This window comes from Wyeomyia smithii, chromosome 2 (assembly GCF_029784165.1).
Source record: "Wyeomyia smithii strain HCP4-BCI-WySm-NY-G18 chromosome 2, ASM2978416v1, whole genome shotgun sequence".
In the NCBI taxonomy this organism is placed as follows: domain Eukaryota; kingdom Metazoa; phylum Arthropoda; class Insecta; order Diptera; family Culicidae; genus Wyeomyia; species Wyeomyia smithii.
This window is the reverse complement of record NC_073695.1, coordinates 83,040,008-83,060,014: the sequence shown is the minus strand read 5'-3', so window position 1 is coordinate 83,060,014 and position 20,007 is coordinate 83,040,008. Positions and strand designations below refer to the sequence as shown.

The window sequence follows — 20,007 nt, the reverse complement described above, 5'->3', positions numbered from 1 at the left end:
GTTTTAAATTACATTGATTGTGGTTCGTGTTCCAAATCAACATGTACGGGACATCAGATAGCTTTTGTTGAAACTTCTACTTACCTTCACTACGCTATACAGGCAAACTTCGATATAAGGTACATTTCGATTTTTAAGTTGTACTTTATATCGAATTGTACCTTATATCGAATCATGAAACATTTTCAACAATAGGGCCTCAAATACTTCGTTTTGTTGTCATTTATCTACGTATAGTTTATTTTGGAAATAGAATCCAACTATAAGTGTTAATCAACTTGTTTTAAGTACAATTTGAAACACATAGTTTTTTGGCTTTTTAGGAGACCTTTAGCCCCTTGTGATAGTTTATTTCCAAAAAGTATGTCATCTATAGAAAAAGAAAAAAATCAAGCCGTTACATTATTATCATTTTTTTCTGCATTTATTTACATTCATACAGACTTTTTATTGAAGGTGCTTTTTTTCTTCTTCTTCTTCTCGTTGTTATTTATTTTTTGGTCCGCTGTATAAGAACCATGAATATCTGCTTACGGGTTGTAAACTTTTTCAATAATTTCTTCGTCCTTCAGGATTTCGAAATCTGCATTTTCTTCATTGCATTTAAAATTGACCGTTTGAACTTACTTTTCTGTACACATAAGAGTGGCCTAAAGTTGCACTTTGCACACTGGTTTAAAACGTGAAAAACGTAATTGTCAACCTTTCGAGTGTGAAAATGCTATTTAAATGCTAAAGTGTATTCGACAAAGTTTTTTTATCCTAAGGGAAAACTTTTGATGCAAATATATTTTTGACTATTCTGCCCAAAAGTGCAATGAATTTAATTTTTTTAATTACTTATCAACACAAAGTTAAGTTTTGAGCAAAGTTGTAGGTAATGCAGAAAAATTTTGCTGAAGACCATTTGATTCTATCTCTTGAATAATGATCACATACAGGTAGTTTTATACACACATTCTTAAAATGTTTGAAAATAAAAAAATACCAATCAACTTTTTTTGGGTGTGATTTCAGATGCCTACTATATTCTGAACATACCTTAAGCATATTTCCAACTTTTTCATAGGTTTTATGACGTTTTTGATGAAAAATGCACATATTTTAATAATTTCTAGCATTCCGAGTTCTAATAAAAATTTGTCTCTTGAAATTTCAAACAAATTCTCCAGGGATCAAACTTTAAGGTAATTTTTTCATCAGCTCCTGCGTTCCCATCCATGTTAAACCACGCTATATCATGTTTTTTCAGCAACATTGAACTTTTCGGACGGGTTTTCAAACTTCCGCTAAGTGTGAAGTATTTTATGGACACTCCCCAAATGATCAATAATAACCAGAGACGTTGACAAGATAACCATTATATTGTTTATAGAAGTTTCCATACCAATTACGGAGTTATTTGTAACATAATAAAATATGTACCTTATATCGAGTTAAAATGTACCTTATATCGAGTGACGCTATATCGAAGGTACCTTATAACGAGGGTACCTTATATCGAAGTTCGCCTGTATTATACTTTTTTCAAACATAAAAAATTGCACAAATGTGAAACTGCTGTTTTCGCACAACGTTTTTGCATTGCACGTAAAAATTCGAATTGAACAGTTTTAACTGTTGAAATAACCGTCATTTTAAAACATCGAATAAATTATGCCACTTTATACCACTGTCGCAGTGGCATAAACGTACACGACAAATATATATTGCTGAGAGCAAAGAAAATTCATTTATTCATTTTTGCTACCCCCTCCCGTCAAAAGGGGGATGATTGTGTAAAGAAAAAATGTTATTGTATCTTTGATTATCGCTTACACTCTTGGTATTACATTAAACAGATTTCAAATAAGTTAATCTAACGTCGAGAAGAACCTATTTTAGTATTGTAGGGGAATTGGGGCAGAATTGATATGTTGCTGACATTTTACGAGGACCAGACACCTACCAATCGATTCCAGTGACTTTTTCACCCAACAAAAGACATAATTTGACTTCCACTTTCAGATATTAGCGCATTACCATTGATGCTCATACATACTCGTTATTATTTCGCTTTGTGAAATATACTAAAACCATGCCAAAACCGGTTTCATAGATACACCGTTTTGAGCTCAATTTTTGTCAGATTAAAGATCTGTTTTTTTAAAGGTAGGTAAGAATATACTGATATGTGGACAAGCTCTTAGAATGTTGATATTTGGTCTTAAAACAAAATGGCGTCAAAAAAACATCGAAAATTTCCGATTTCTCAAAAATTCCAAATGGCGTCATTGTTGCCCCTTAGGTTGAAATATGTTCAAACTGGGGAAAGTTTGGTTTTGCATCAAAACACCAAAAAATTATATATAGAAACCAAGGCCAAAAAGTCAATTTTTGTTGCACTGTGTTATTAACAAGAAAAATTAAGGAACATTTGCGAAAGGCTTTTCGACGAAACTTTTTTTTCATGATGCCGAAACAAGAGCGTTGTACGGCCTTCTTACTTTTCAAATGCATTTCTTGATTCTACCGATCAACTGTTTACAATTCGTTACTCTCTAGTTATTTTTGTTCTTAAAAGAATATAAAATTCCAAAAAAATTTTCGATTGGACGGCACCGAGGCAGGTTTGTTGGCATGCAAATAGCGTACAAAAATACGGCCGAGTGGTTGTTCAGGAACGTTTGTGTTCTTTGATGTAACGTGATGATGCTTTAACTGGCTAAAACACATACCTTCCATCGACCTGGTGTTTTTGAACAACATTCGTTCTGATTGATAGCCAAACCACTGACTTTGAACCATGATTTAGACAAGAGGAACGATGCCTTTTTTTCATTACTTTGGCCGGTCTTTCACTACCTTCCTGGTAAATTGTTATTGAGGTTTGCACACAGTTGAAACTGGAAGATTTTCGCTTCTAAAATGGTTTACCATGACCTTGTTGCCGAGATTTTTGTACAGTTCAGCTAGAACAGCACATTGCTTCTTGTTTCAACGCCATTTTGAACAGAAATGAGCATGCTGAACGAAACATACAATACTGCCATAAAGAGGAGAGTTTCATTGCTTCACATTTCATTCCGCCGCACCAACTACAGCGCAAACAGCGCCATTATTGGCCTTCAAAAAGCGTTCAATCGTGTTTCACAAGTGTTCGATTTTCATCTGTCTGCGCGCGTCATCAGGTCTAAATTTGTTTCAATGTTCCGTAGTTTATTGTATTGATGTATTAGTTTAATTATGCTTTAGTAACCACTAGGGCTATTTCTGCCTGTTGGTAATTTGTAAATAAATAAAGAGGAGAGAGCTTACATATGCATACTTTCGTTTCTTTCTGAGCGTTTTTGTTGTGGATGAAAAAAAATCGAAAATTGCAGTTCTTTAGTGAAGTGCATCTTAGACCTGAAAGACTCAACATTCGGTTGATAATCTCTATCGAGAAAAATGAAACAATAATTTTCATCAAATTTATCTACATTATCTCTTAACTAATGATTGTACAAGGAATGCGACATCCAAAAAGTGGTAGATTTCAAAGTAGTAATAATTACTGGCAGAAAACAATTGATACCCCCTCTATAAATTACCTATTTGATGTGTACATAAGCAAAGAGGCACGAATTTAAAACGTGACAAAAGCGATATTTACACTGTATTGCGGCGAAACGCATATTCAACCCATATGAAAAGTCACCAAAAGAGGTAGATAGCGATGAACGCTATGATCTGTCCAATTTGCAAATACTTTCGAGGTGTTTAACCATTTGAGACACAAAAAAAATCGTGTGTCGGCATAATTCGAAATTATCGAAAAACCGCATGAGTCTCATATTCGATTCCCGTCAGTATAATCCCTATACAAATTCCATCTTTCACCGCTCATCAAACACAGCTCGGCGCAAGTAAATATCGCTCTAACATGTGAGTGTAACATTTACCAGATCGTCGATCTGATCTGGGCCCGAGCTGGGCCGTGGTCGGTTGAAGCGTGCCTGGTCATTATTAAAAGCCAATTTCCGCATGCACGGTTATTAGTTTTAGTTGCCGATTTTGATTTCACTTACACTTATCGTGCGCCTCCGAAACCGGTCAGCAGCGTGCCGGTACATTATGTATGCCACATCGCATGCGGTTGTTGTTGTTGTTCACCATCGTATGGTGCAGGTAGATTATGAAAATAAAGCATCATCGTTATCAACGATCGCGTGCCAACTGGTCGAGCTATGCTACGCTACTACTAGCATTGGTTACACTTTTCTGCACACTTCGATCATCCATCATCCATCAATAGACACAAGAAGGCAGCTGCAATTGGGCTGTATCATTCCAGTGCAGGATTTTTATTAGCAAAATCGGCACGTTATCATAATAACCATAGGCCGATCCCGTCGAACGAGGTGAGAGGATGTTGAGGTGGTACAATGTTACAGTGTGTTGTTGCAATGTTACCATCAATTAAAAAATTTTTGTCCGTCAAATGTTTGCAAACCATTACACACCAGCTTCCTATTGATTATCCAATTTATCGTTCACACGAGAGCAATCTGTCACGAAGCAATTGAACTTTGCCATGTGTTTTGCTAAATATAAATCTCACCGGTCGATTTTTCGGTATTTGTCTTGTGTGTGCGAGTTGCTTTTTAATTTGAGCTCCTGATTTGTGCACTGAACTTTCACCCACTGGATTAGATACTAACAGCAAACTTTGTCTTCTGTTAGGCAAGCATTCACCTCATCGAGAGCGAAGAAAGCATCAAAGGATAGCTTTAAAAATAGTGTGAAGTGAAGATTCGTAATGCATTTAGTTCGCGTAGGAAGGTTCAAGCTTCATCCTTCGATGAAATGAATGAGTGTGAATGCTGTAAAGCAATTATCGAGTCTTCACAGTATCGGCAGATTTGGTTAAAATAGTAAAATAGAAGCTCTCATCATATTGCAGGAATAATGAAAATAATTATGCTTAGAGATATGAGAATAGTTTGGCAACAGGTGATACTTTGATAAAAACAAAGGTGTTAAGCAATTGGTTAATATTACCATGATCGAGATATAGATATTTAATAGCTTGCTGTCATCCTATGCCATACAAATGGTTGGAATAAAATACATAAAATAGCAGAGTTTGGAGTGAAGGGAGCAGAACAGGTTATTCGTCATCCGATACTGGTAATGAGTAACACACGAACCGCAGCGGCGAAATTTATGACAATCGGATACGACAAATTGATTCTCTGTTTGTTTCTTTTGCTCTTAACAAATTGCATAAAAATGGCTATCATTAAGCCCAAATCAGAAAAAAATTATATGTATCTTTTAATCTCTACTAGAAATTTGAAAAGTAAATATTGAAAATATTACTAGTCCGTACCTATGTAGCAACCAAAATTTCTAGTAGAGTTTAATGGAAAGATGTAATTCTTTATTCTGATTTCGTATATCATTCTACTAAAACGCTCAAGAGAATATTTTCATACTTATCATTAAGCCGGCAACTTGATAATCAGTTCAGTAGTATCGTTAGTTTTGAAATATACAATTAATGATCATTCATGAGTGGTTCGAAGTCAGGCAAAGGTGCAAAAATGTTTTTATATCAAAAAGCAAAAAATATCGTTCCTATAAGAAATAATACTGAAAAAAAAATACTCTATGCACTAATTTTATTTTTTGTCTTTTGACTACATTTTAAGTTTTGTAAAGGGGACAATGTTAGTATTTTCACGAGGGTGTGAAAAATAAATGAGGACAGACTTAAAGAAAAAATTTCCTCATCCAGATTAAACGACGGCCAACAATAACCATGACGGAGATTATGAATTCGTGTCTCATCTGGATGAGGAAACTTTTTTCTAATTCTAGGTCACACCTTCTGTTCTCGTTCAAGTTTCCCACCCTCGTACAACTACATACATAGCCCTCTTAACAGAATTGGACAATTACTTTTCCTCGAAAAGTCATTTTATTCTATTTTCTTCTCTGAAAAATGATGAAAAAAAAAACATGTAAAAATTCAAAAGGATTGCTTGATTGACAAAATAAATGAGTAAACAAAACCATGATGATTGCATCCTTAGCATCCTGAAACAGGTAAATGAAGGCCATCGCTTGTCGTTCTGCAGTACCTTGAAGACCGCATGTTTATTAGTACATATTTTACAAATGTACAATTGAATGATCAGAAATACTTTCGTGAGGCAGCACACCAATCAACTAATCTGCATCTTTTTTTGCATTCCTTTTTTTCAGTTTCCGCTTTATACACACTTAGCTCAGCACTAAATTATCGCTTTCTTGCATGTAAACAACCCGGTACACGCAATTTACATTGAAAATAATCACATGATTTGGCATTCAATCCAAGGTGCAACAAAAAAAAGTTACACCGCCCTTCTTTGTCAGCCCAGCTGCAGAAGTAAATTGGAATGCAATCGTCCGTGCAGGATCTCGCCGCCTTTTCCAGTGCGTTCCGTTCGTCCAAGTTGTTGGTTTTTTTTTGTTTTCTATGCTCACTCAGATCCGATTGTTTCCGCTGAGGGGCGCGCGGCTCATGACGGCGAAAAGTTCGCTGACCGACGGGCTTCTGAACTAACCAAATGAGGATCGTTGAATTGCGTGTAATAATATGCTGCGTTTGATAGAAGAGATTTACATTAGGGTTTACAGAACGTAAATGCATCAAACATGTGTCCATTTTGTGAATCAACTTGCCGATTTTGTATCGTGCAATTGGTTCGAATCAATTGATATCAGCGCTTCGTGCTTAAGCTTTTCTTTCTAGTGCAGTTGTATCTCTCCTTCTGATAAACGGTATACTACAAACGCATGAGCAGATAGAGGGAAAAAATTAAGAACAACACACAGACAATTCTCAGTTTTCCACCTACATGAACATAGAGTCGAGAAACTTCTACTAGAAGCCAGTTGATTGGATTCCGAAGCGTTGTTACCGCCTGGCGGATCCCGGTCCAATTAAGGTAACTTGTACAGATTGTCGGGTGACGGGTGTGTATAATCTTGAGGGGTGTTGAAAATAGTGTTCTTCTCGCGTGCGAGTGTGAGTGGTGTTCAGCAATAATTACTGTATCTTGTGGAGAACAGTGTCGCCAACATTAGTGGCATATCAAATGTTTAGAAAAAGTGAAGAATGTATTTCTAGTGTAAGTTAAAATGGCGTGTAGAATATTGTCGTTGGCATGATAGTTTTTAAAAATATATAGTTCTACAGTTAATAGCAATATAAAAATTATTAAAAGTTTACAGAACAACATGTCTCAGAAGAATGACGAAATGGAGAAAAGAATAACGAAATAGGGCAAGGAACGGATTAGTCATGGGTGAAACGAAAACGGGCCTCATACTACTGAATTTTGATCAATATCGACAATTTCAATGACTGCAACGGAATCTCTGATTAACTAACTATCTCACGAATATATGAAATACCACACAGAAGTATCTTTGACTAAATACACGCAAAACTTTTAAAGTAAAGCAACAGCGCAAAATTGCCCTTTAGGTAACAAATCTGTTACTTAAAAGGCAATTAAGTTTTTCCCTAGTCAAGTAGCAACACATACAGTCATATATTTTGCACGTGTTATGGGAATACGACTATCTAATAATGGTCGTTTCAACGGAAAATGCTCCCTTTCCATCTCCAGTCAAGAAAAATCACACACCGTCGCATGTGTTGCACATGTTAGGCCTGAAACATGCTGGACGCCAACGCGAGCGATCGGGCGAAATTCTTGCCGTAGGTTAATGAACAGCCGTAAGTAGAGCTGTTCATTAACCTACGGCAAGAATCTCGTCCGATCGTTCCCGTTGGTGTTCAACATGTTTTAGACCTTACTAGTTTCTTCTATCTCCAATTCATCCGGTGTGCGTGTATAAGTTCGTTCGTTGTATGCATAAAAAAGTGTAGAAAAATATGACAAGAATAAAGTGGACAGAAATGACCTTGATCGTTGCATCAATACAAATGCAGCGAGTGAAGTCTCGATACACATGCATTGCGGTTCTCGGTTGTATGTTCGTCGACAGAAACACATACAAGCGTGTGGTCGTCATATATTTTGTTACTTTTTGGTTATTACACTTTGTGTATAATGCGGGTCATAGAACACAAAAAGTAATAAAATGTTGCAATAAAGAAACAAAATCAATCGAAAACATCAAGCAAATTCCTAGCTATTTCGTTGTGCTGAAAAAAATACCCTGCAAAACAAATGAAAGCTTCTCAAAATATGTTCGGGGGAATTTAAGCAGTCTTCCTCGATTTGGAACTTTAATTGTGAATGATAAAAGTTTTATAATCTGAAGATGAGCTTTGAAGGAGAAAAAGGCATAAATCATTCAAAGTATTGCCCTTTGCTGACTACAACTTTGTCCCATATTTTTGGTAAAGCTCGAATATAGTTCCGATAAAAGTATCCGTCTTTTGAGGCTAGAATCAAACTATATTTTGATGTAATAATATGAGTCGAGCTGCTGATGAACCAGACAATGTGCCATCGAACGGAACAAGTAATAATCGAACAGCTAGTACGTTTCTATGTAAGTTCCAACGACTCTGGCAGTATGAGGCCGAGCGTTGTTATACAGTAGTATCATTTTTTCGTGTTGTATTGTGACCGTTTTTCACGCAATACTCAGCCTAATCGCATCAATTGAAGTTAAAGCCGTTCTCCAGTAATAGTTTTGCTCGGTTTCAACAACTCATTATAAATAACTTCCATCTGGTCCCACCGAATACAAAGTTGTTATTCTCGATGCACTTCAGTCATTGCTTTTTATGAATAAAATGAGAAAAGTAACATTTGCGATTATTTGGCACAGAATCAGAATTTTTCATATGTATAATATAATTTTTCATATGTATGTATAATATAAAAGAGCCAGAAAGACAAAATCCTTGAATAAGTGAATAAACATATGATTGTGTGCAGAGCGCTTGACTTGGAAATATCTCAAGCATATGAGAGCTTTCATCCAAGAGTAGAGAGCGACCATATAAAAATCTATACATATAAAAATGGAGTTCCGTCTGTCTGTCTGATCCATAAAGATTCAAAAATCACAACCGATCGGCGTGGAAAATCATATGTAGGAGTTTTTGGAGCTGGAGACGGTTCTTATGATAGTTCGAGACTTCTGGAAGGGAGGGCTTTCATACAAATATCTGTATAACTCGAGATTTAATCAAGTAAATGGAACCAAGTTTGGAGTGTACAGCACCAAGAAATATTTTTGTTGAAGATCGACACCCCTTTGGTCTGTAGGAGAGAGGGCTCCGATACAAATGAAATACCAATTTTTGCATAAATCGTGAAATAACCAAGCAAATAGAATGAAATTTGACATCTGAAGTTTTCAGGGACAAACAATGTTTTGATGCTGTTACGACAATCCCCTTCGCTCTGGAAGGGAGGATTGGCACACACATTTTAAGCACTTGGAACCTATGTGGATGTGGATGTGGATAACCTAAAACTATATTAGGAGATTTTCACCGTTGGAATCAGTTACTGGATATGTTTGTGAAATAAGGTAATGAGCTGATTGTCAGCATCCCTGAATGCTCTGTAATGACATTTCATCGGAACACGCAGCCCATAATGTTCAACTACCACATCGATGGGGTGGAGTCTCCTTTGCCAGTCATCGATCGAAAGGTCTGTATTGCTTTTCAGTGTGACCCATCTTGGAGAATGCTTCACTAGTTTGGCTTCCACATCAACTGACCTGGAGTCTACGAATCGAAGGAGTTCAAAAACGATTTATCTGAATTGCTTTAAGAAACTTGCCATGCGGTGATCGGCGCAAGCCTATCAATCTTAACACCCTAGCTCGACGACGGAAGATTCAGCAGACACCATTTGTCACTGAGCTTCTGAACAATAAAGTTGCCTGTCCCAGACTTCTATCATTACTTGATATTCATGTCTCATCGCGTGCTCTGAAGACTTCTACACTTCTCCAAACATGGTTTCATCGCACAGCGTTTGAATTTATTGAGCCTATGTTTTCGATGGTAGGCACGTGCATTTATTTCTGCTGAAGATTTGTTCGAATTTGGTGAGCGTTCCAGTTGTTTCTCCAGTAGAGTAGCAAGATCCGTTTGTTTTACATTATGGCGTTGACGATAATGATATATTCTTATTCATTAAGACCTTATTTTAGATGGATAAAATAAACTAATAACTAATATCATTACGTGTAAAGTTAAGCTCCTGAAAGTACCTGGAGGCAGTAATTGGGGACCGCTTCTTTTTCTGTTTTATTTTTACGACGTAATATTGCTATTAGCAGCTGGATGTAAGCTGGTATATGCTGATGAACAAAAATTGTATTTGGCTGTGCGGTCCGTTGATGATTATCGTGACTTTCAGAGACTACTGGATGTTTTTATAAATTGGTGTCGCAGAAACTGACTCATAGTGAGCATTGGAAAACGACAGATCATGACGTTCCATCGTACTGCGAAGCCTATTCAGTTCGAATATAAGATTGATGGTCGTGTACTCAAAAGAGTCGATCATATAAACGACCTCAGTGTTTGACTCGACTCTAAGCTTAATTTTAACCTGAACCGCTCATCTATTATTTCCAAGGTAACTCATTTCATTAGTGAAATGGGACGTCAATTTAAGGATCAGGTTTTAAGTTGAAACCTGCCATCCAGTAGGACAGTATAGAGGTAAAGGAGTTCATTGTTCTATCCTGCCGAGAATTTCGGGAAACCAGTGTTTGACAGATGTAATTTTATGCCGAGAATCTCGGTACGCATTCGACTGCGCTCCCGGCAAATCTAACCGAGAGACGAGACGAGGCAAATTGGTCTAACAACCTTTCGGTTTTATAAGCTGAATGTTTCGGCATAGTATAGAGGCGATTTCTCAACGGAATCCAATCGCAAAGAATAATTTCGAGAGATTTTAGTAGTTTTCTTTCAAAAGCTAAATTATAAGATGAGTTTTAGTAAGTAAGGCCGTTACAAATTTTATTTTCATTTAATGTCACCCCCCCCCCCCCTTCAAAAATCTTGAATATTGGAAGGGGAAGAAAAAAAAGGCTCAAACCGTTTTGTTCATTTCATTGGTTTTCCGACAGCATAAATGCTTAATTTAGCAACAAACAAGTCAGGTGACAGCGAGAGTATCGTCGAAAGGCAAGCGAAATTAATAATAATAATAATGATAATAATAATAAAGTGTTACTTTTCAACATTTATTTGAGTGCAAGTTACAAACGTCATAACTTGCACACAAACTTTGATCAAAGATATTTCTTTTTTTTTCGTCTCGGTGTTATTTATTTTTTGACACCCCCTCTGCTAACTTCGATAACCTTGGACATAAAAAGAATTCGAAATTTGTATCAGCCTAATCAAATTTATTCATTTTGAGGATTGAATGTTTATGGAATACGTTCTCCTCTTGCAGTTTCTATCGATCCGCGTCCATTTTATTTTGGGATGCGTTTTTTAACGCTTGGTGCTCGTTAGCACCTGAGGCGTTGTACAACTTGTACAATTCCACTACTGCCAGTTCGCACGAATCTGTCCTACACTTTTTTAGACTTCCAGCTTGTGAACATCTATAGTTTGCACAAATTTTAGCAAAACTATTATCTGTTTTCTGTGTGCTCGTACGTAACACAATTGCACTAATTTGTACATAGAAAAATGGCGGCCAACTCGTTTTTGAGAATGACAGCTATGTTGCCGAAACTCGGCAACGAGCAAAATTTGTGCTGAGAGATCAGTAATGTTTTGCTGACCTCGGTAAGCAAAGCAAAGCCTTGGTGCTACATTCCGTATCGGAATTCGACCTTCTGTTTTACTATACACAGGCTTCGCAGCGACTGATAAGTGTACAGGACAATTGCGGGGCTAGTGCTAGGATCCTACTGACACTTACAAGCTCTCCCGAGCCGGGATTTGAATATTCGACGACTAGCTTGTTAGGCCAGCATCGTACCGCGAGACCAGCTGAGAGATTGACGTCGGTATCAACAGTGTTTAACGATAAATTCGGCAAGCTTAGTTTTTTTTGGCGAAGTCTCGGCAAAATAATCTTTCGACTTTCAGTGACCGGCTTTCTTTTGCTGAAATATCAGTTGAGTCCCAAGTTGCCGAGTGAACTCGGTTTTTTTTTCAGCCGAGCTCGAGATCCAGTTTCATGATGATGCATGAAGATATTTAAACGTTGACGACGCGGTTATGAAACCTGTGACTTGCTATCGACAACACCTCCTTAAAAAATTCATAACACGTAAATCGTACCGTATATCTTTGTAAAACAGTTTACTAACCATTGCATTTATTTTAGAAAAATTCTCCAAAAGCAGGTTGCTTCTTGACCACTGGTGAATCTATGAAAGATTTTTGATCGTTATTTTTTTTCGAGTCGTCTATACTAAAACTATCAGCGCCACACAAATAGATTGAATGTCATCGGTAAACATGTTAATCGAACAGTCTATCTAGTCCATGACAGCCGAGATTCAATCGTTGATCACAATCTTATAGACACCCTTCAGCTTCTATATCTCACAAATAGCACAGAATTGGTTTCCCGCTTGGCAACACTGTACGGAGCGGCAATTGCTGCACGCTCTCTACACTCGAATGAGTTTAATAGATTATTATTATTCACCTTTTGTGCTCATGTTTATACGCTGATTATCATTACGGCTAATGCGAGGTGGTAGCAACCAAAAAGGCACGGCTGATTCTTCGAGATTTATGCGAGCTTATGATTTTAAGCAAATTAAAGCTTACTTCCTGTGGAGAGTTTTCCCTACCGTCCACCAAACAGCTGATTCTCTCCCGTTTCTCACTCTTTTCGGTCTTTAGCTGCGTGTTTTTTTTTGTTTTGGCCGGTTCATGAGTGCGCCTTCTCATGGGTATCCGACAGATCCGACAGATAGTGTGAATGAAGAGAAGAGTTTCTTGTTTGACTTACCCAGTTTGAGCCGCATAAAACATCCATAGTCGAATTATTATTATGAAAAAATATGTCTTCATGATCGGTGCTGGATGCCATAAGTTGTAGGCGCTAAATTAACTTTTCTGCTCGTAGGTAGAGTTGGAAACTAGCAATAAGAGGTTGTTTCTGTCAATAGTAAAATATGCTAGGAAAAACAAATTTGCATTACGATTGCAACGCAAATCCGCAGCGGCGCTCCGTGCCAATATGGCGAGCACATATATCATGCACACGCAGTATGTCTGCGAATTTGCTATGCCTTTTACCGTACCTACACCAACCTGTTGCTGTTGTTCAGGCTTGTTGTTGTTACTGCTGCTGCTGCTGCATTGACTTTATTGCTATTCTTAAAGCTTGCTTATTGTTGTTGTACTACTTCGCTCATTTGTTCAGTCATACGATTCATTCATTAATTTTCTTACTCTTGTAAGGTTTGTTAGCTATACCCGTGGAATGCATGGCAGAGACGAACACGTCTTCAAACCTAGACAAATGGAACAGAGAACAGCAATTTATGTGTTATGTGCCGGTACTTTATTTTCTATTTCTTTTTCTAAATTATACAGAAATTGCTAGCAATGATATATAGTAAACAGGCCACTGACCCAAAAACTCAACGGTACATCGATTGCTGTTTAGTTTTCAAACTTTGTAGCAAAGTTCGATTGCCTTTGAGTGACAAAATTGATTTGTAAATATAGAAAGTAACATTTGCAACAATAAAACCAAGTTAACATATTTAATATTTCCAGAAGAATCGTTTGTATGCAGTATTGTTCATGATTTTCAATTCAAATGTGCATTGAAATTTTCTACCAGGGGCGACTCGTCCTTAGGTGCAACCTGTGCAATGCACATGGGGACGTCAGCCAAAAAATAAATCTGAAATCCAAATTCATGCTCTTATTTTCTTATTTTTTAGTTTTATTTTTAAATAGTAACAAAGGGAATTACTTGCTTTTATTCGCGGATAAAATTGTAGTTGCTTCCCCAAACTCTGATTTTCAGAATTTCTAGTTGAACAGGTAGGTTCAACAGCCACGAGTCGCCCCTGTTTTCTACTAATTGTAAACAAACAGCGAAAGCACGTGAACGTGTACAAAAAAAAACGGAATGTTACTTCACCTAAGACCGAACAATTTTCGCTCGTGGGATTTACATATTTGAAAAAATACTGCGCAAATTCGCAACCTAGCCTCTGCTATTGCGAAGACGAGCGCGGTTTTAGTCGCTGATTTGCATGTTCCGAAATCGTTTATCGATAAGAATTAAGTACAGCTTATAGAGTATAGTTTACGGTGACTAGGGTGCCAGCCAAAATGGTCATCTCAAATTTCAAAAAAAAAACCCTATACAAAATGCTCACCTGCTCGAAAAAACACCCTGTGCAAAATTTCTGCTCAATCGGACTTAAAATTGGGTGGCGCAAAGCGATTGAAGTTTGGCTTTTTGAAAACCGAAAAATCACCCAAGGGGGGGGGGGGGTACGTGAAATTTCGGTTTTCGAAAATTTTTTTTTGATGCCAAATGACTTAAAAACGCATGAAACGTCGAGAATTGGTGTCATCTGAAAAATTTTTTTTCTGCAAAAATTTGCTCTCTGGGACTTGGTCGTTTTTTCAATTGTGGAAGGCGGAGTTCAAAATGTTTAGAATTTATCTTTAGAAATTGATCACTAGTCTCTCGAAATAGCTTGTATAATGATATACACTATAACTAGCATCGAATACATTATGTTTCATTAGGGTGGTTAATTTATTCGACATAGGGTGGTTCATAATATTGTGTAAAAATGAGTATAAAATAAAAAAAGCACTTCGGTTCGTTTGATTGGTGTGACTTCTTCGACAAAGTTGTAGATAATAATTCTGTCTTTCTAAAAAAAATTACGCTCAGAAAATTATTCATTCAAAAGTTAGAAGAAAGATTAAAAATTAATTATTCAAAAGGGCTCATTTTTTAAAAACTTGATTTTTTTTAATAAAACCTACGAAAGATTACCAAAACAATGAAACCAGTCCGATCATATAGAAATCAAGAAAAATAAATATAAAAATATTTTCTGAAAAAAAATAGTAATTTTCATTTATTTTGTTTTAAAGGCACATTTTTTTTTGGAAGGACGAAATATTATCTACAACTTTGCCGAAGACACTATGCCGTTTCGATTGTAGACATATTTTTAATTTCCAATAGAACACTCTATGAGGAATCAAGAATATTTATACAGTCAAAACGGTTTATTTGATTGGCATAGTGTATCTGGCAAAGATGTAAATAATAACTTCGTTCCTCAAAAAAAAAAAAAAAAAATTACCCTGTGAAGCAAAAATAAATTATAAAAATATAACTTTTTTTCTGATTTCTCCATGGCCGGTTTCGTTGTTCAGGTAAATTTTCGTAGTTTTCATAAAAAAGTCTTTTTTCTTTTAAATGGGCTGTTTTCGATAATTAATTTATGACTTTCTTTTATTTTTTTTTAAATTAGTAATTTGTTTTAAGGGTGTATTTTTTTTTTTTTTGAAAAACAAAACTATTATCTACAACTTTGCCGAAGATGTCACACCGCGCAAACCGTGTTGGCTCTAAAAATTTAGCATTTTCCAATAGCTTTTCAAAAATGAGTTGTGTTTCAATAAATTGAACCAATAGCACAAAATGGCATCTTTTGCCCTTAAAAACGTATATGCAAAGTTTCAGCCAATGGGCACGTTCACGTTCTGATGATGTAGACTTGACAGAAAATGTATGGTCGAACTGTCAAAACGACGCAAACCCAGAAACAACGAGTCAATTGTGCTGCGTATCTGATTGAGCTCCCTATACTCTCATTATCACTGAATAACATCGATACAGTCTTTTGTCCGATTATATAAGCCAGAGCACTGTGTATTCAATCAAGTGTTGGCAAAGGACATTATTGTGGTAAATAAAACGAATAAATTGTCTGGTACAACATTCGAAAGACGAGTGCAAGAGTCTTAGAGGGTAGATTTTACAAACAAAGTAATATAACATATTCCATCAGTTTCCACCGTTTCATTTAAAAGTTTAAGACACTTTGAATCGAAAACATTTTTCAAATATCAAAATTCCATGTACCTCCCGTGTGTGATTTTGCAAATGACATGAAAGCATTCAACATTTTCCACGAGACACAATCTTAATTTTGGTTGAGATAATTTGTTTTGTAATATTTTGCCATTTTACTTATAATTTTTCCAATTCAACATTGCCACCCTAACGACAAGTCATTTTTAAGTCATTTGGCATCAAAAAAAATTTTCGAAAACCGAAATTTCACGTACCCCCCCCCCCCCCCTGGGTGATTTTTCGGTTTTCAAAAAAGCCAAACTTCAATCGCTTTGCGCCACCCCATTTTAAGTCCGATTGAGCTGAAATTTTGCACAGGGTGTTTTATCGAGCAGGTGAACATTTTGTATAGGTTTTTTTTTGAAATTTTCTGGTCACTTTTTTTCCATACGATGATTGGCGCCCTAACGGTGGCCCACTGCGAGATGTAACCGTGAACAAAATAGTAGTAATCAGTATGTAGGACTGGTTCTCAACATAAAATTGATACCAGAGGTTGAAATTGCAGCACTTTGTGGCACGCTCGTTATGGCTGTTTGATTGTGGCAAAATACATATCAATCTATTTTTATTTGCAGCTAAGCAAGCAGATGGTAATAGTGGGGGTGTCGATTAAATTTAACTGCAATTTCACCAGAGGCGACGCGTGACCAAGTGGGCTACCTGTTCAATCAACATTTGCAACACTAAAACAACAGTATCGGGATAACAGTTTCGAAAACTTTTATCTCTCTACATTTATCTATATGGCAAAGAATTTCTACGGTCTATTATGACCGCGAGTTTTCCGTTAATTTTCTCGTAGAATAATGATATCTGCATCATTTCATGGAGGAAATCTTTATCCACATTTATCACATCATGATTCTCAATGATCGGTTTAAGTCATAAATAAGTCTGGATCCGTCGAAGAACTAGAAAAGTTCGCTCGACGGATGGCGTTGTGATATGCAATGTCAGTATCATTCAGGTTTTTTCCAACGATAATTGAAATTATGTTTATGATCTATTTGCCTCTAAACTTTTCGCATGAGTAAAACACCTATCTTTGTTCAATGCTAAAGCGTTTCTTTTGACGATGTTGAAATTTTAAACTAAAAAGAAAGCAGCGCGTAAGAAGACAAACGTTTACTATGCGGACTATGCGAGGTTCAAGTTTTCAAATGAACAAAATGGGTGTAGAGGTTTGAATGAAACTATACATCGACGGAAGAATTCCACCACATTGACAGAAATAATGAATGAATTTGCTCGTTTTTCATTTGCACTACGAAAGCTCTGGAGATGGATCTGCGAACTCTCGCGGCCACGTGGTCTCTCTCAAATTTTAATGACGTCGAGAGAAGAAACAGAAAGGCATAACGAAACAGATTACCAGACACCAAAGAGAGGAGGTGTGTAATGAATGTTTTCTCTCGCTGACATCGGTTTTGTTCAGCAGAAAGTTTGAACCAAAAATGTCATTTTTACGCGAGGCGTCGCATTAGTAGTGGCGAGCATGAATGACTGCGTCTACCCTGCCGCACTTGAAGGTGCAGAGAAGTGTTGAACGACGGTTAGTTCAGGTGAAAAGTCTGAACAAACGGTAGTCATTATTGCGTGTGGCCGTGTGGGTTGCGTTGCGTGTGAGTTGCATGGCGTAGTCTGAAATGTAGCCCATCAGGTTACATTCTTCACGGTGCATACATTTCCACTATGTAGAAAATAGAATAAGGATGTTCGGGATAACATTGAAATTACAAATAAATTACTCCGACGATTTTTCATCCACTCTACAAATGTGAAAAAATCACTTTTTTTCTGAGATTGTCTACCTGTCATATGAACAGGTTGAACAGGTGGACGAGACGCCTCTGTGCGCGGCAGTGGATATATCCAGCTTTTGGAAACCGTTGCATCACCAATGTTTGCACTCCAGATTTGTCCCCGGACATTACAGCAGCTCCATCATAGCTCTGAGCTACAACTTTGTCACCATCAAGACCAAAATACGCTGCTATTTCATCAACGTGTCCGGCCAACGCAGCGGCGGTTTTGTCACTGCTAACGTCTGCCAATCTAACGAGCCTTTCAACTGGTGTTCCTAAAATTTTAATGAACAAAAAAATGTTTGAGCCTCGTTGAATTAAAAAAAAAAACAACTATTTGTTAACATATTTGCAAAATATATTTTATGAATATTTCTTACCATCGGGCCGTAAGTAGCGCAGAGTACAAGATAGTTGCGATAACCGAGCCGAATCTGTTGATTCATCCATCATAATGGACACGAACTCAGCATCAAGAACTTCTCTTTTAATTGTTTGAAGCATGTAGCTTTCAATGCATTCTATAAGCTCGTTCTGAATTCCTCCCGACGTTCCGCTGAAAACTTTATTATTTATAAAGTCCTGGAATGCTGGATCCCTGGCGGCGATCAACGTGCAGAGGTCTTTATAATTTCCTCTGTTCGTGGAATCGGAACATTCATAATGTCCGCGATCTCAATTAAAGTTCGCATACCCTTCCGGTTTTTCGTTACTTCTTTGTTATGCTTATTGCGGGCGATCTGCCGGCTATGGTCAAGTGCTTCGTCTATCCTCATTTGCCCGAACATCGATAAGGCAAGTGAATTGTTTATGTGATCTTTAGAGCTCGAATGCGTTTCAATTGACGCAGAAAGGTGATTCAGATCACTATATCCTTCCTTGCTCCAAACATTTTTTTCATTGGCGCTACGGAAAAGCAAACATGGCCAGCAGAAAAGTTTATTTAATTTCGCCGATCCACACAGCCATTGCTGGTCATACGATGACACATTAAAGTTGCGGGACATAATTTTCCCCTTCAACTTATACGTGGATTTTAATTGTTCCATAGGTGGACGAGGAACCGGATGTCCAATAACTTTAATTTTTTCTTCCACGGTTCTGGCGGCAAACGGGCGCTTTAGCATTTGCTCAATAATGCAATGATCCATAACGTTGTCCATCTGGAAATCCACGCAAACAATCTCCAGTAGGTATATGGTAGTTTGTGATGATTAATTGAAATATATCTCGCGTAATTTTTCAAAGCGACCTATCTAACATTGAGAGACTCTCTTTGTTTACTTTCTCTTCAAATCAATAATTATGTTATTTTTTCCATATTTCATAACACTCAATGCATAGTAAGCAAGACAGTATTACTATCTCTCGATTAAGGGGAAGAAAGCTTAGAAAATATATATAATGACGACGTAATTAACGAAACAAAGTGAGAGAGGAGAGAATCTGTCATTGTTACTTAGGTCCCTTTGAAAAATTACGCGAGATATGATGAAGTAATTAAGCTTTACTCACCACGTATCGTTCCTTAAACGAGATTGAAATTTCACACAAGAAAGCAACAGAAATTTGAAAGATGGAGCAATGGTAGTCTTAGCCGTCACAAACAAATCAAAAGCAACCGTAACGTGAGCAGTCAAACATGTACTATACCATTCTAGTTACCATACTATGGTTCAAGTTATTGAATGAACAACATCGAGAAAAATGGCTTGAATCGAAACCACACATCAACGAAAAAACACCACTACATCCACAATAACCATGAATGAATTTGTTCGATTTTTCATTTGTATCGCACTCAGCGCTGCGCGTTACTTTTTTTCTCACGTGAAGAATAATGTCATCAATGAGGAAATACATGAAAACCCTTCGCTGCACTCTCGGCTTTGCATCGACCTGACGCTCGCTTAGGGAACCTATATATTAGAGAAATGACAAGACACTCACCGTTAAGGCAACTGTCAACATCAAAACGGATAACGGCAATGCAAAATTATACAGATCGCCCGTTTTGATGTTGACAGTTGCCTTAACGGTGAGTGTCTCGGCGTCTCTCTGGTGTATATAGTCAGCCTATACACCAGAGAGACGCCGAGACACTCACCGTTAAGGCAACTGTCAACATC

At 37.1% G+C, this 20,007-nt stretch overlaps 2 protein-coding genes across 4 annotated transcripts in view; one reads left to right on the top strand and one right to left on the bottom strand.

Moving 5' to 3' along the window:
- LOC129719469 (WD repeat-containing protein 47) overlaps window positions 1-20,007 on the top strand; it is a 183,239-nt gene that overhangs the window by 6,634 nt on the left and 156,598 nt on the right. The gene's annotated exons all lie outside the window — the stretch shown is intronic.
- Window positions 13,380-18,485, bottom strand: LOC129719720 (uncharacterized). Its single transcript, XM_055671117.1, has 3 exons — window positions 18,259-18,485; window positions 17,961-18,153; window positions 13,380-13,461 (listed from the first exon to the last, which is right to left on the bottom strand). Exons 1-3 carry the CDS (start codon window positions 18,380-18,382, stop codon window positions 13,380-13,382), a joined length of 399 nt encoding a protein of 132 aa, XP_055527092.1. The 5' UTR covers window positions 18,383-18,485.

Coding starts and splice junctions, on each gene's coding strand:
- LOC129719720 (XM_055671117.1), bottom strand. CDS start 18,382: ATGCTTCAAACAATTAAAAGAGAAGTTCTTGATGCTGAGTTCGTGTCC. Junction 18,154..18,258: donor GCGCTACTTACGGCCCGATG/GTAAGAAATATT, acceptor TTAAAATTTTAG/GAACACCAGTTGAAAGGCTC. Junction 13,462..17,960: donor CAAACATTGGTGATGCAACG/GTTTCCAAAAGC, acceptor CCATTTGTCTAG/GTTTGAAGACGTGTTCGTCT.